The following is a 14,232-nucleotide window of genomic DNA, read 5'->3' on the forward strand; positions in this document are numbered from 1 at the left end:
TTGAAAGCAAGATCATTACAGTTGCTGACTCGCTGATGGCATAAAGGGGAAAATTTTCTTTTGGTGAACTGATGAAACTTCCTCTTTTCTCCTGCTACCAGTATGGGGGCAACAGATTCTCTCAAACTTCTCTCAATGCAAGTCATTGTCTCATTTTTGAAGTCATTAGTGTTGTAGTGGAAAACATTCATTGTACTGCAAAACATTCCCTCTGCGCAGTGGATTTTGTATCAGATTAAAAAAGAGTTTTAAAAGCACATCTCAAGAAAACATGCAACCTTTCCTTAACATTGTAAAAAGTTCCCTAATATCACTTTGATGAATTTTCCATGTCTGCAAATCTAACAATTATATTCATGTCTATGACAAAAATAAGGCAATAGGTGTACTATTACATTTTTTTACTCACAATGCAGGAGCCTGGCAATGGTAACTGAAATTACCAGTGAAGATTAACCACACTGGATTCATGGCAGACAAAATTACAGCTTACATTTTATCAGCATTCAAGCTGCATTTCTGCCTTGTACATACAATCTTCTGCACTGATCCTGTGTTCATGGCTTGCTGTTCTTTCCACATATTTCAAGAGGTTTGGAGACAGAAAACTATATCAAGTTTTTTGGTACAAGGTTCCAAGTTTAATGACTGGACAGTCACAATCTGGAACTGTGTAGTGAGAATTACAAATCTGAGAGTAAAGCTAGAGAAGTACTTCAGCAAACTACCTTGCACAAACTTTGTAATGGCAAACATAGAGAACTACTAATTTCTACAGTATAAAGTTTTTCCAGTTATAGCCCTGATGCAAAGCTTACTTGGAACAAAAGGGATCACTGTTAAATAATAATCTGAATATAAACATGTTGTAGCCTGACAACAGGCCATTAGTTCTTGTTTTGTGTTTTGATGAAATTTATGCAACTGCCCAAGTTGCCAAGTGAGTTACTTTTCAGAAAATCTACTGAACCCAAATGTTAATATTACCACTAAGAGGTCCTGATAACACTGAACTCTGCAGATGCATCACTGATGAACATTTGTTTAGAAATGTAAATGTATTCTTACGCTACTCTCTTATTTCTACAATCTTTTTTTTCCCCGCTGGCTGAAACTCATCATTGTAATATAAACCTCACAATATTGAAAATATTAATATTAATGAAAATGTGTTCACAGTGCAAAAGTAATGACTCAGACCTGTAACTTCTCTAACACATTCTACCAACAATCTCTTAGGAAACAAGTGTCAAATACTGTGACTTTATACAAGTAGCACTAGTTAAAATTTTATGAGAGCACACAAGTATGTTTTCAAAAATTTTATTTTTATTGTTTGCACTAACTGTATCATCATTAACAGCTTTCATCTCTAACAAACGAAAGCAAATCAGCACATACAAAAACCTATGCAAGGTCAGCATTCCTAAAGCAGAACCTCTGTTATTTAAATGCACACCTGGGTGTGTAACAAGTCTAGTGACAGTTCGTTCATCCTAACACTTTAAACACAGTCACTCCAGTCTCATGCATTTTTCAGGGCTGTTAAAAAGTTTCATTTTAGGGGCATAAAAAGAAAACACCTACAAGATTAATAGAGATAATTCGTTTTTAAACCAAAATTCTTATGTCTAAATTATTAAACTACAGCAAGGACCCTTCTTCAGCTGTAACAATTTTGCTCTGCAAAACAAAAAAGAAAAAAAAATTAGTCACTTTGCTGTTTTAGGCATAAATTATCATTAGCAACCTAAACACTTGCCAGCTCATGCTGCATATACTCCCATTTCTGTCAAGTGTTTGCCAGGTTCACTCACCAGCTCCTGGCTTTCTCTCTGAGCCGAAATGGAAGTGCATATAAAACTAATCAGTTCTGCAATGAAGAGCTTTGCTTTTTTAAATCCTTGTGGAAAACCTGAGACTTACCAGGCAAGCACCTGCATGTGATCTCTTGTCAAACCTACAGTAACAGACCCACAAACCAAGACAGTCCATTTGGTTTTACTCATTTCTGCAAGTTGTTTCTTAACTAATTGTTGAAATTAAAATAGTTGATTATTAACTAGCAGTTTTGATGAATAAACTTTATCCTCTCAGTTTCTGAATGTAGTTTTAATTTGTTCTAGCTGGTGCAGCATTTGTTATTGGATCTGATGCATTTGTTATTTATCTTACTTCCCTGGGATAAATCCAGAAGGGAAGGAATGACAGAAGGAGAAAAATTAGCCCAATTCAAACAGTTAGAATGGAAATACTGTAAGATTAACAACAATAGATAGGGCAAACATCTGAGTACGTACTAAAGACCTCATGTGAGGCTGTAAGGGAATCCTGAACTAACAGGCATCACTGAAAGTTTAGCCCAGCCCCTCAGAAGCCACAAAACAGGATTTGCAATGTCAGATTTTAGCAAGTGAGACTAGAATCTCCCTGTCCACATCCCTGAGAGATCCCCAAAGTAAATTTAAAACAAAAGTACAATAGAATTACTGTTGAGTATATTCTACTGTGCTTCCAGATGCTAATTTTACCTGAGGTGAGTCCTTAACCCCTAAAGATGCCAATGATGTAGGAGCAGAAACCATGCAGGGATTCCCAGCAATGTTCCCGTGCCAGTCTCATTGCTTCTGTTTCATTTTCAGACCCTTGCCCTGCTCCTCTCATAGAAGTGGACATTTTCTGCACTGATTCTTCCTGGTTTGCTAGCTCTTCTGGCTCCACACCAGTAGCTATTTGCTTCATGAGAGCCTCTGGAGGAGCCTTTTGGCACATGGAGGTCTTCAACACTTCTGTGGATTCACAGGCATGAGGGATCTTTCTAAGTTCTGCGGCGATCTGATTCCAGTAAATCTTTGGATTATTTCTGAAAGCACGACAGACTGATGGCTTGCCAGTGAATTCACACCAGTAGGACATGTCTTGGCTTTTGCATTCAATTCTAAGTTTCATCTCCTCATCGTCCCCACTAATGCTCATTGTGCAAATGTCTTTGGTTTTAGTCCGAAATTTGATTTCTTCACCATTGCTTCTTCTCTTTGGCTTCAGCTTCTGTCCCAATCCTCCCATGCCACAGATAACAACTAGGAAAAGAAGAGTAAAACCCTTCATGGTGTGAGGAGTTGACTGAGATCCCTGAGCAACACGATCCAGTAAATGGTTGCTCACAATTTAAAGGTTTGGTGCACAAAGAAGCCTCTTTCCAGCAAAACATGGGATGTAAGGGTTGGGCTTTTTTATAAAAATAATAAATCACACTTCAGTAGGCATGTGCCCATAATTTATAGCCTGAGGGAGTGTCGAATAACCTTGGGAGTGTGAACTCCCAAGAAGGTAACAAGACAAGTCTTGTAAATGCAGTTAAATACAGAACGATAGTTGTATAACTGAGAAGCACATTCCTATTCAGGATGAACATGTCATATTTGATTTTTAACAGATATTTGCCATTCTCCAGCTGCTTTATAGCTATCTTCATGCCAGAGCTTGTAAGACCATATCAAACTAAAAAAGATAAAAGTGTCAAAACAATCTCTGCAGCTACATCTGGATGATCATAAATGTGTCCTAGTAAAAAAGGCTGATTTGTACAACAGGTTTTCTTTGGATTTGCACAGTAAGGATGCACCTTTAGCACTTCGTTTTGTCAGCACATGACATGCAGTGAGGATGCATGAAAGATAAACCGTACATTTTTTGAGCCATGAAAGATTTTTACACTTGCAATACTTAAGCAAGATAAGGAATAAAGCTTGAGCAAAATAAGGTATTACAGGCCTAAACATACACCAAACGTTTGGAAGTTTTATCATCATTGTCACAGCATGAGTTACTTTCAGCAGACAGAGCAAGACATCAGAACTAATTTATCATGGGTCACAGCAGCAGGAAACAGACCACAAAGCATATCAGACAGACATTTGTGCTTCATCACTTTTTACTTTTTTTTTTCTTTTAAAAAAAAAGGTATTTTCCTGTTCATAAAAAGTGAGCTGTAAAAATGACATAAAATAAAGGCAAGAGAATAGAAATATTTTAGTGTGGTTTCTGCTGCAGTAACTAAAAGCAGAGCTAAGGAAAAATCACTGTAACTCCCTTGGCATTCAGAAGGTCATGAGGAAAAGCCCCTCCCTTGCTGTGTTAAGACACAGTACTTTTCTGGCTAATAAGACCCCCATCAGGCACTTCTTCCTAAGACATATATGCTACATTCAGCTTTACCTGAGCAGCTGCTGGAAAGGGGTATTAGGTATGCAACTGTGAGGTGCTAGAAACCCTGGGGTTAAGACTGGTCATACATAACAGAACAGAACACCATTTTCTGTATCTAGTTGCTCACCAGGCAGCATTAAAGAAAACAGTATGGCAAAAACATTCATTTAACACATTGGGCAAAGCAGAACAACAACAACAACAACAAAAGTTTCTTGGGGCAGTTGACAAGTCCCAGCTGCTGTGGGGAGTCCCCAGCTAATCTGGAAGTTGCCCACTTGAAGGTGAAGCCATCTGGAACATCCATTCTGGGTATCATGAACCTTGTTCTTCCAATGTGTCATCAAGTTCCACAGGACTAAATACCATTTAACAGAGAGAACAACCTTGTTTTCTTTTCATCCCCTTCTCTAAGGCTATTTTAGTAACATTTTTAGTAGAGGCCTCATCTCTTTTCTCCCATTAGTTTCTCCTGTCTGTCTCTTTCAAGGTAGGGTGTGGTTCTCCAGCCAAATCTAGGGACAACAATGGCACAAACCTACTTAAGACTTAAAATTCACTCTTAGTTGTTTTCTAGGGAGTCTTTTTACCCTTCAGCCAGCCAGAGAGAAGAATCCCCTTGCCCACTTCACACTTAATTTCAAGGATTTCAAATCCCTATTGCAAGCACTCAAATGCCTCATAATATTTGACAAACAACTGTATTGTTTGCACTTTGTTATGCACAACAGCATTGACAGTTCTTAGATAAGAAACTAAAGACATCTGTCTCATTCTAATAACTGCTAAAGAGTTTAAAACAACTTAAAAGTTACTTTATACCACTTTCAGATCTCTTGTTCTCAAAGTTTTCAAGTTTAATCATGAAAACAAATAAATTACAAGGATAAGGATAAATACCAAATCTTGGATTACAGTATATTTACATATTACAGCTACCAGGTTACTGCCAAGTGTTTGTCTCACTCCCGTCTGACTTTGTGTCCTCTGTCTGCCTGTGCTTCAGATGAAAGAGCTCATGGTCTCTTGTATCAGTAGAAAACAATTGTCCTTTTACAAGGTAAGCTAGAATGCCAGCAGTGAACTATGGGAGCCGAAGAACTAGCAAATGTTTAATTCTCCTGTCAGGGCTACAGAAACAGGTTATATGGATATACTCCACAACTCATTAGCTTGAATCCTACCATCTTTGCATAATTCAGATCCTTTGTGGAAGTTGGAAGCTCCCTCACCCAGAGTCAATGTTCTTTCAGTCCATCCTGCTCCAAAAATAAAAGTCAAATACAGCAGAAATTTTTATTCAGGGTAAAAAAATTAATTTTCCTAAGATTTTAACTCAGTGCAACTCTTCTGAGACAGGTCTACACAATGAAACAAGTGAGAATCAAACATCAGGTAGTTAAGCAAGTTCTTTTTTATTTAAATGAACTGGGAACATTTTCTCAAATTAAAAATAGAAACTTTTAAAAATCTGCAGTTCTGAACATTACATATACACATATGCTACATACTGTCTATTAGAAATGTTTCCATTTATGATGCAAAAATTAAAAATTTAAGGTTATTCTGGATTAAAGACTTGTATCACTTTTCAAGCATTTCTTTGAAATTATAATAATGACTTACAGAATTAACCCTACTTCAACATAATGAACCTTGCTGGAAACGAAGTTGACAATACTGATATATGAAGAGATTATTTTAGATCAATATATCCAACTACTACACCTGCCAAAACATTTTAGACTGGTAACATACATACTTTTGGCCTTTTGATGAATTCTGTTGTTAACTAACTCAGCAATGCAACTGTTTGCCTAAATTCAAGGCTGTAACTCTTAGTAACACAAATGTTAACTCCATTGTTAAACATATTTGAATTTTAACATTGGAAATCACAGTTTAAAATTATTTAGCAAGAACAGTATCACTGCCCCCAAAAGAGTCACAGTGATACCATTAAGGACGTTACAGAAGTGGGTGTCAAAGAGGAAAAGGAAGACAGAGAATGTAAAGCATTCTAATAATTGCCAACATAGGACATCCCTCATGCTCTTTTTGAGTACTACTGAACTCTAGAAAGCTTAGTTTTTTCACTATATTATGCAACCCGCACATTCCCATCCCCCCCCCCTCAAAGTTTAAAAACAAACTTCTCCAGAAAGTTTTTTTTAGGTCTATACTGCAAAACCCTCTAAATATTAAATAATTTTAAAAAAAAAGAGGAAGAAAACAAAACTACAACTGAACTTTTCAGATGCACAAAGAGACACAGTGGAACCCATTAAAATTCAAATTTAGTCCAATGTGGTCATTCAAGAGCACCAAATAGCAACACTGATCATGCTGGTAAATTCATTTGTGTAGAGTATTATACAATATTAAAATCTTAACTAAACACTTAGAAGTTTTAAGAAAAATGTATATACAAAAGTCTCTGTATACAAAATGTATTTTTATGTAAACGTGTATGTACTGTATTTAACACAAATCAACAATTTAAGATAAGAACTTGAACAACTGTCAGAGAATTCCTAGGCAAAGGCTGTTATCTAATTAATTTATATACTGTGATGTAAGGTACAAAGCCCAGTGTAAAAAAAGTAAAAAACAGAAAACATTTTTATTCAAGCCTTGAACAGTGGTATTTGAGAGGCAGTGCCCTGATCTCAAAATATTCTGTACAGTAGTTTATGGCATAACATTCAATAGTATATTTGGGATTTACAGTACAGCTGACATAAATGGCTCAGGATTCGTCAGATGAATGGAAATGCCAATACACTTGGAAGAATAATGATATGCTCCCGTAGAAGAATCTTGAGCCTCATTTACATAGCCTGGAAATAATAACAAAAACAATTCAGGAAAATCTGATAAAAAATTGATAAAGATAAAATTTTAATGTCATTTAAACAGAATGAAGGCACAGATTTTCATATGAACCTGAATATGGTTGAAAAAGTTTTTTATTTTTAAACCTTAGAGCACCTTAGAGAGTTACAGAAATCAGAGCAGCTTTCTTAAAAATAGTAAAGTAGTAATAGACCTAGAATTGACTTAAAAAGCTTATTACTTACCCCTTAACGTTCCCAGTATGTGTTACCACTGTTCCACAGAGCTGTACAAGGAAAAAAAACAGAAACCAAACCCATCATTTTCTTTTGGCCACAAATGGAACAGAAATACTTTGTCTAACTAAGGTGAGACCAGCTCAGTTGGCACAGACTCTTCTCAGCCTTTACCCATTCAGTCAAGCATTCTTCAAACAAGAGGAAATAGATTTATGGTTCTCTCCATCAACCTTTCTGGTTACCTTTGTGTCATGACAGAAAGAAATGCCTGGATCGCCTATCCAACACCATTCCTTTGCAAACTTAATCCTCCTTAAACTTAAGCCTCCTGTTTTGCTCTCACAAAAATGGTGGCTGCATTTAGGTTATTTGTATCTTTGATATGTATATGAAAACCCCTTGTGTGAGACACACACACCTCAAAGACCTCTCACTTGTACTTACATATCTTAGTGTTATAAAAATATTTGCCTCTCTTTCCTGATTTTGAAGGCCAAAAAAAAAATCCCAACCCTATGGGATTCTTTAAAGCTGCAAAAGTACAGGTGCACAGAGATCTATTCAAAGTTGTATCCCTCAAAGCATCTCCAAAAATAATTTGTAGGAAATCAAAAAAAAAAAATCAAGGATAAAAGTGAAGAGTATGCTGAAATGAAAATTAAAACCAAGACTTTATTCATATGGGAATTCCATATTGAGAAATTCAAAGCATGTATGCCATAATTAGCAGTTTTTCAAATTATCTCAGCAGATCAGAAGCCAGCACTGTTTCAAACTGAATGTTTAAATTTTATTACAGAAGCCCATTTTAAGTAACTCAGAATTTAGGAAAAGGAAGTCAGGACTGAACTAGTGGATCTTTGTGTAAAACATTATTTTATGCTAGTCATTTTTAGGTTATTCAGGAACACAATTACCTATTCATCGACGACTGAAATACCACAATAAAACATGATATGAACCTCAAGAGTATTAATATCCACACTAAAGATTCAAAGATCAGAAAGGGACTTCTAATGCCTGAGCAATTATTAGTTTCCTCTTATGTACAGTACTGAAAGTTCTTAAAAATAGATATGACAGTGGACAGTACTTTGGAATTAAACACCTTGTCAGTTAATTTAGAGAGTAAGTACCCTTTAGTTGCAGAACAGACCACAAAAATTGTGATCATAAATACCACTAAAAACTCCTTCAGAATGAGATGTGGAATCAAGATCTGGTCAGTAAATAAGTATTGTAAAATACAGTTTTAAATACTACTACTAATAATAATCATCATCACCACCATCGGATGCAGCCATAAAATCTGGCAAGACCCAAACTCTGAGCTCTCTTGGTATTTACCCATTATTTAAGAGTGGTTATATCTTCTCTGCAAATACTCAACCTATACTTTCAGTCATGAAGTTGCAAGTTAAAGCACAGTGAGCTACAGATTTCAATCATAAATTTGATCCTTCCTTATGCAACTTGCAAAGACTGCAAAGTCAAATACTGAAGTTGTGGAACATCCTATGTTATCCCTATGGAAACTGAAATTCTCACAGCTAGCTTAAGTTTATGGTATGGTTGTTGCAGAAGCAGAAAAGAACCCAAATCTCCTCTTTTTACACATAACTTGAACTTCTTGTTTTGTGATGTTACATTCTAGTCCTACCCATACAGAAACACCCATTTTCTATGTTCATGCTTTCTGCATACTGGAATCACCTGCCTTCTGCACAGGAAAAGCCCTTCTCACCATTTAAAAAATAAAATTACTCAGGAGTACAAATGCATCCCAGCCTATCACATTCAACTGCTATCAGAGTATTTTAATAGGTGTGTCAATTTAGGACTACCCACTGTGCTAGCTAAATACCTAATTACATGGACTTTAAGATCAAATATAGGCAATTCCTTTGTTAAGCTGCAGGAAATTACTACAGTGTCTGCTGTTATGTAAAGAATATTTGAGAAATATAAATCATACAGCATTTGTTATAGTGAATAATCATGCAAAAAACCAAACAAAATTAAATGATTCACTTTAAAGCATGCAGAAAATTGAACAGATGATTAAAAGAGTAGCTTAAGTAAGGACACATGAAGGCATGCAGTTTCAGACTTGGTTTACCTTGTAAAAACAGGATTGTGTATACCATATAAATGCTCTTTATGATAACCATTATTACCATTTTCTGTACTGTAATAAAATAAATACACCAAGAAAGACCATGTTAACTATAAGATGCACTATGTACAGTATGGCTTCTAAGACATGTACATGGGTGATGGTATGATATGCAAAGATAAACTGTGTCTGTACAATAGAATATAATTTTTCCTTTGTAACTTTCAGGAGTTATGGCATAATTATAATTTTACATTTTAAAATATTTTTATATTCTCAAAAAATCAATTAATTATTTTTCTATTCTTGTTGAGTTGGATACTCTAATATAATCTATAAAATCTGGTGAAACAGAACACGTTACCTCTTTAGAAGTAACAAGTTACATTAAAAATATAAACCCTCCCACATTAATAAAATAATTTTAGCAAATATCAGCAAAAAATGTCTTACGTTTTCATGGGTATAGTTTCGACACTAAAAAACACAGAAAAGGAGGAGTAATTAACTAGACAGGAATAAGTGAGTAATTTTAGCTGTACATGATTGTTTCTGCTCTACTGACTTGTGAATGTGCCATGAAAAATGACCAGTGTGAAATGTGAGAAATGCAGTGCACAGGCTACGTAAATGAGCAAAACAAAGAGCAGAAAAGAAAACAGTAAAAACAAAACTGATGGGAAAATACGTAAGAATAGTTATCATAAAGTAAAATGCCAAGTCCCTGAGACAGAGGAACTGCAATTGAAAAAGGAAAGACTGGTTAGGAATAACTAGGACAGCAAGAAAGTAAATCATTAATTCAAGGAGATTACAAATCAGGCATAATTCACCTTAACAGGTTACTTAGCAGAGCTAATAACTTGCACATTTGGAACTTATTTATATAAACATTGCTCATGAAGCCTTGAAGACTTCATCCTGAAATAAATTTCTCAAGGTCAGAGCCAGCACTATCTGCAGAGTCATGGCCCCCAAAGGCCAACTGCATGAAGCACTTTGCAGGCACCGACCCAAACCAGCAGCATTTCCCAGGAACATGAGCATCTGCTCTGTCAGCACAGGTTTAAGGATTATAGAGCCTTCACATGAAACACTAGAAAAAACATTTTAATCCATTTGCCATTTAGTTTATTTAGGAGTATATACTTACTCATCATACACATCCTCTGTATCCATTCTACGATAGTATTTAGAGAGTTTTACAGCAAAAATTATGGCAGGAATTAAAAACATTGAAGAGCCTCCCAAACCAAACCAGAAGGTATTCTGTAACAAAACAAAATCAAGGAAAAAAAAGATCATGGAGAAAATTAACCAGAAAAGTAATGAACCCCTGCTTGATGTTTGAACCACTGTTCCCAGAACACAGCAGAAATTAGTGGCACCGGTCTGATGGTCTGTCTGAGCTCCTTTATACCAGTGTGGAACATGGCACATAAAGCATCCTCCACTGTCAGTGTGAGCCAACCTAAGAACACGACCAATCTTACAAAGGTAACCAAACAGAAATATGGCCAAAGTTGCTCAAAGCTACAGGGCCATAGTGGCCTAAGAAGTTATTTCAATGTACTCAGCTGTGGGTTAGAAAGCAACTTCCCATCTCACTCTTAATTTACTAGCCATGTTGGGTTTTTTCCTTGATATTTTAAACCATCTTTCTTGCAATTCTTGTCAAAATATGAGTTCACAGCACTTTCTCAAGGTACTTTATAACTTGTTAATTGAAGCCCTGTTTGTGTAACTAATTTCATTATCATACAGTTGAACTGAGTTATAACCTGATGTTAAAATGATGATTTTTCAAAATTGATTTGTATTGGCTGGAGGGATTTTGACTTCCAAGTGACTCAGCTAAGTTCTATTGTGAGGGAAAATCATGGGTCATCTCTTACCACAAAGGAGAACAGAAGCTTTGTAACGTATGAACTAACCAATGAGTACAACATGATCCCAGCAGGTTAAGAGGTTTTCATAGTTAAGCATTACCAAGATTAAGCATTACTTAGTTAAGCATTATCAAGGTTAGAGTGCTTTGCCTTTGACAGCTTGCACGTATTTACTGCTGGTACGATTAGGACCCAGCTCAATGTGCCATAAAGCTAAGTAATAGCTAGGAGACATTTTAGGTACTTTCCAGGCACATGGTTGCTTGCTTTACTTTTAATACATGCTGTCCTCTTTCCAAGCTCTCTTGGCAAGATGAAAAAGCCAATATTGCCCTTATATACTGCTACAAGTCATGCTCCAAGTCCCCAACATACAGAAACTAATCAAGATCTGTCTGCTACAAGTCAAGTGATAAAACCTCATTTAGGTTTTCTAGATTCCAGGAAAGATACTTGAGAAAGTTTTCCCTTGGTATTTTCCACTCACTTTCTGCTCCCACTCCAATCCTGTAAGGTAGAAATGGTTACAGCTGAAACTTCAGACCTTTCTGCTTTTCCACTTCAAGGTGGTACAGAATCAGTTGATTTTACAGAATTCCTGCTAATACAAGCTGAAGTTTAATGAAAACTAAAACAAGTCCAGCACTGGTTTGTCTTTGGACTTGATCCAGATCAGAACATTTTCCTTACATAACTTGGTATGTGATACTTTATTATTTTATTTCAGAATAGTCTAGCTGGAATAATTACACGCAGATGTACATTAAAAGAATTTCCCACTTGATACCCCAATTTTGAGTAAAATAAAATGTTTCTTACCACAGAATCGGTTATATAGCTGCATAAAAAAATATCTACTGCTGTATCTATCACGTTGGCAATAGGCTTGCATGCTGCTACTTCCATAGCAATCTGAAAGAAAGATTTAAAAAAAATACAATATCTAACAGAATAAAATAAGAATCTCGAAACTTGCTTACAGTTAAATTTTACTAAATTGTTATGTCTCACCCTACCCAAATTCAAAATAAATACCAGTGGGATATGCTACCATCTGAACACCTTTTAAACATCAGCTTACCTTCTCAAAGCCTGCAGCTGAAGAGAGAAATTTAAAACAAGATGCTAATGACATCAATTTGAACTATGCAGGTGAGACCCAGTGCAGTATTGCTACCAATGGTAGGTTTCAGGCTAGCCCTGAAAACAACACTGTTAAATTTGCACTGCATTCCAACCAACAGTTCTTCACTTCTATTCTGCAAACCCAACAAAACTCTACGAGACCAACTTTCTCACTGATACTAAATACAAATGTATTAAAAACTGAAATTATAGAACATACCAAAAGTAACATTTTGGTGGTATTATTATTATTATATTTAGCTTTATTATGGTTTTTTTTTAAACATAGCTTTTCTCAATTAAGTAAATGCACCTTACCGACTCCTTGACCCACTCAGTGTATTGCTCAAAGTAGCCAACTATGGTATCCATGTACTTTTTTGTCTCCTAGGACCAGATAAAAGAGAACAAAAGTAAGTTAACCTCTACCTCCATGACATCAAATTAATGTACTTTGATCAAATAAAGCTTACCTGGACAATAACTTGAGAAGCGTTGTTATTTATGAGAAACTGGGCAGCATTAACAGCACTAATGACATTTTTCACCTTAACCTGGAGAGGAAGAGATGGTGTTTAATATAAATAAATCCCTTTCAGGCTGTTGCAATGGCTCTGGAGCCACTGTCAGGACCTGCTCACTTAATGAACCAGTGTCACTGTCTTGTCAAAATCTGACAAAACATGCAATTCTAGACAGAACATGAACCTGCCTAAGGATTCATGATCATCTGACAAAATTCTCTCACTACTAAAAAAGGCTTGTATCAGTGGTTAAGACTAGTATCTTTTCCTGGAAACTACATAACTAATTTATATACTAGGATCTGTTTTATCTTCCACTCTCTTTCTTTTCTTTAAGTGTAGAAATAGTTACATCAGTGCCTGTATATGCACTACAGACACACATGGTGCACAGGAAGAAAACCCTGGGCCATATACTATCACAACAACTCTTGATGACTAGGGTAGGATTCTATACAGCCAGAATATGCCCCTATTCAATAACCTAAAGGACTGAGATGCTTTTTCAATATATGTACAACCCCATAAAGTCTTTCAAAGAACACACACAAAGAACAGTGCACATAGAGCCTGAAAATGTAGAGATGTCAAACATGATCCCTTTCTTATCAACACTTTATTTTATGGTTTCTTACCTCCCCACCCAGATTCAAATCACAGACTCTAAAAGACATCTAACTGGTCTGCTGCTGTGGATGGGTGAAAACTGCAATGAGAAGCACTGAGGTAGGTATGACCCACAAAGCTGTTGTAACTATGACCATGTTAATGTGCCTAGATTCTTGCTACCAGAGCCAAGGCAGGCTGGTGGCAACAGAAAGCTTTGCTGCCAGAAAAGTAACTGTCCTGTTGGCCTCACTCTCTGGCAGAGCATGGAGCCAGTTGGTCTCACTGTGATGCAGGTAGCAGTTGCTACCTAGAGAGGAAACCTGGGCTGCCCTGGGGAAGCCTCTATACAGATCCAGGTTCCCACAGTGAGGATGCTGCTGCAGGAGCAGGGAGTTAACAAGTACCATCTAATGAAAGAGAGCCCAGTGGGAGCTGAACATGGAACAAGAGGTGGTTAAGGATGTGAATCACAAAGCTCTCTCTTGTCAGCTGTACTCTTGCATTTTGTTTCTTGGTTGTTCCCCCCAAGTTTTACAGTCAAGGATTTTAGAAAAACAATAAACCTACATTTTGAGGAAAACAAATAAGCACACTATACAGAACTGTACTGAAGCCTATTTTATCATGTGACAACTCAGTTTACAATTCATTCTCCAAAAAACACCTCAACCATTCATTTTTTTCCC

General features: G+C 36.3%; 2 protein-coding genes across 15 annotated transcripts in view; both read right to left on the bottom strand.

Moving 5' to 3' along the window:
- Positions 1 to 1,345: 1,345 nt before the first annotated feature.
- On the bottom strand, positions 1,346 to 3,153 carry FGFBP2 (fibroblast growth factor binding protein 2). The gene is made up of 2 exons (XM_008930348.2): positions 2,532 to 3,153; positions 1,346 to 1,683 (listed from the first exon to the last, which is right to left on the bottom strand). Exon 1 carries the CDS (start codon positions 3,106 to 3,108, stop codon positions 2,545 to 2,547), a length of 564 nt encoding a protein of 187 aa, XP_008928596.1. The 5' UTR covers positions 3,109 to 3,153; the 3' UTR covers positions 1,346 to 1,683; positions 2,532 to 2,544.
- A 2,449-nt stretch (positions 3,154 to 5,602) lies between these two features.
- PROM1 (prominin 1) overlaps positions 5,603 to 14,232 on the bottom strand; it is a 55,833-nt gene continuing 47,203 nt past the window's right edge. For 6 of the 14 annotated variants that reach the window (XM_018067640.1, XM_018067580.1, XM_018067573.1 and 3 more), the window contains 8 exons: positions 12,887 to 12,967; positions 12,732 to 12,800; positions 12,108 to 12,200; positions 10,553 to 10,668; positions 9,853 to 9,876; positions 9,403 to 9,471; positions 7,290 to 7,330; positions 5,603 to 7,049 (listed from right to left, as the gene is read on the bottom strand). In XM_018067640.1, the coding sequence (XP_017923129.1) occupies positions 7,312 to 7,330; positions 9,403 to 9,471; positions 9,853 to 9,876; positions 10,553 to 10,668; positions 12,108 to 12,200; positions 12,732 to 12,800; positions 12,887 to 12,967 (471 nt within the window). In that variant the 3' untranslated portion in view covers positions 5,603 to 7,049; positions 7,290 to 7,311. The other 8 variants (XM_018067611.1, XM_018067597.1, XM_018067588.1 and 5 more) reach the window with 3 other exon arrangements.

Source organism: Manacus vitellinus, unplaced genomic scaffold (genome assembly GCF_001715985.3).
Source record: "Manacus vitellinus isolate BGI_N305 unplaced genomic scaffold, ASM171598v3 scaffold_0_pilon, whole genome shotgun sequence".
Lineage (NCBI taxonomy): Eukaryota > Metazoa > Chordata > Aves > Passeriformes > Pipridae > Manacus > Manacus vitellinus.

Bases quoted from the DNA above. Each gene is read 5' to 3' on its own strand.
- FGFBP2 (XM_008930348.2), bottom strand. From the start codon at position 3,108: ATGAAGGGTTTTACTCTTCTTTTCCTAGTTGTTATCTGTGGCATGGGA.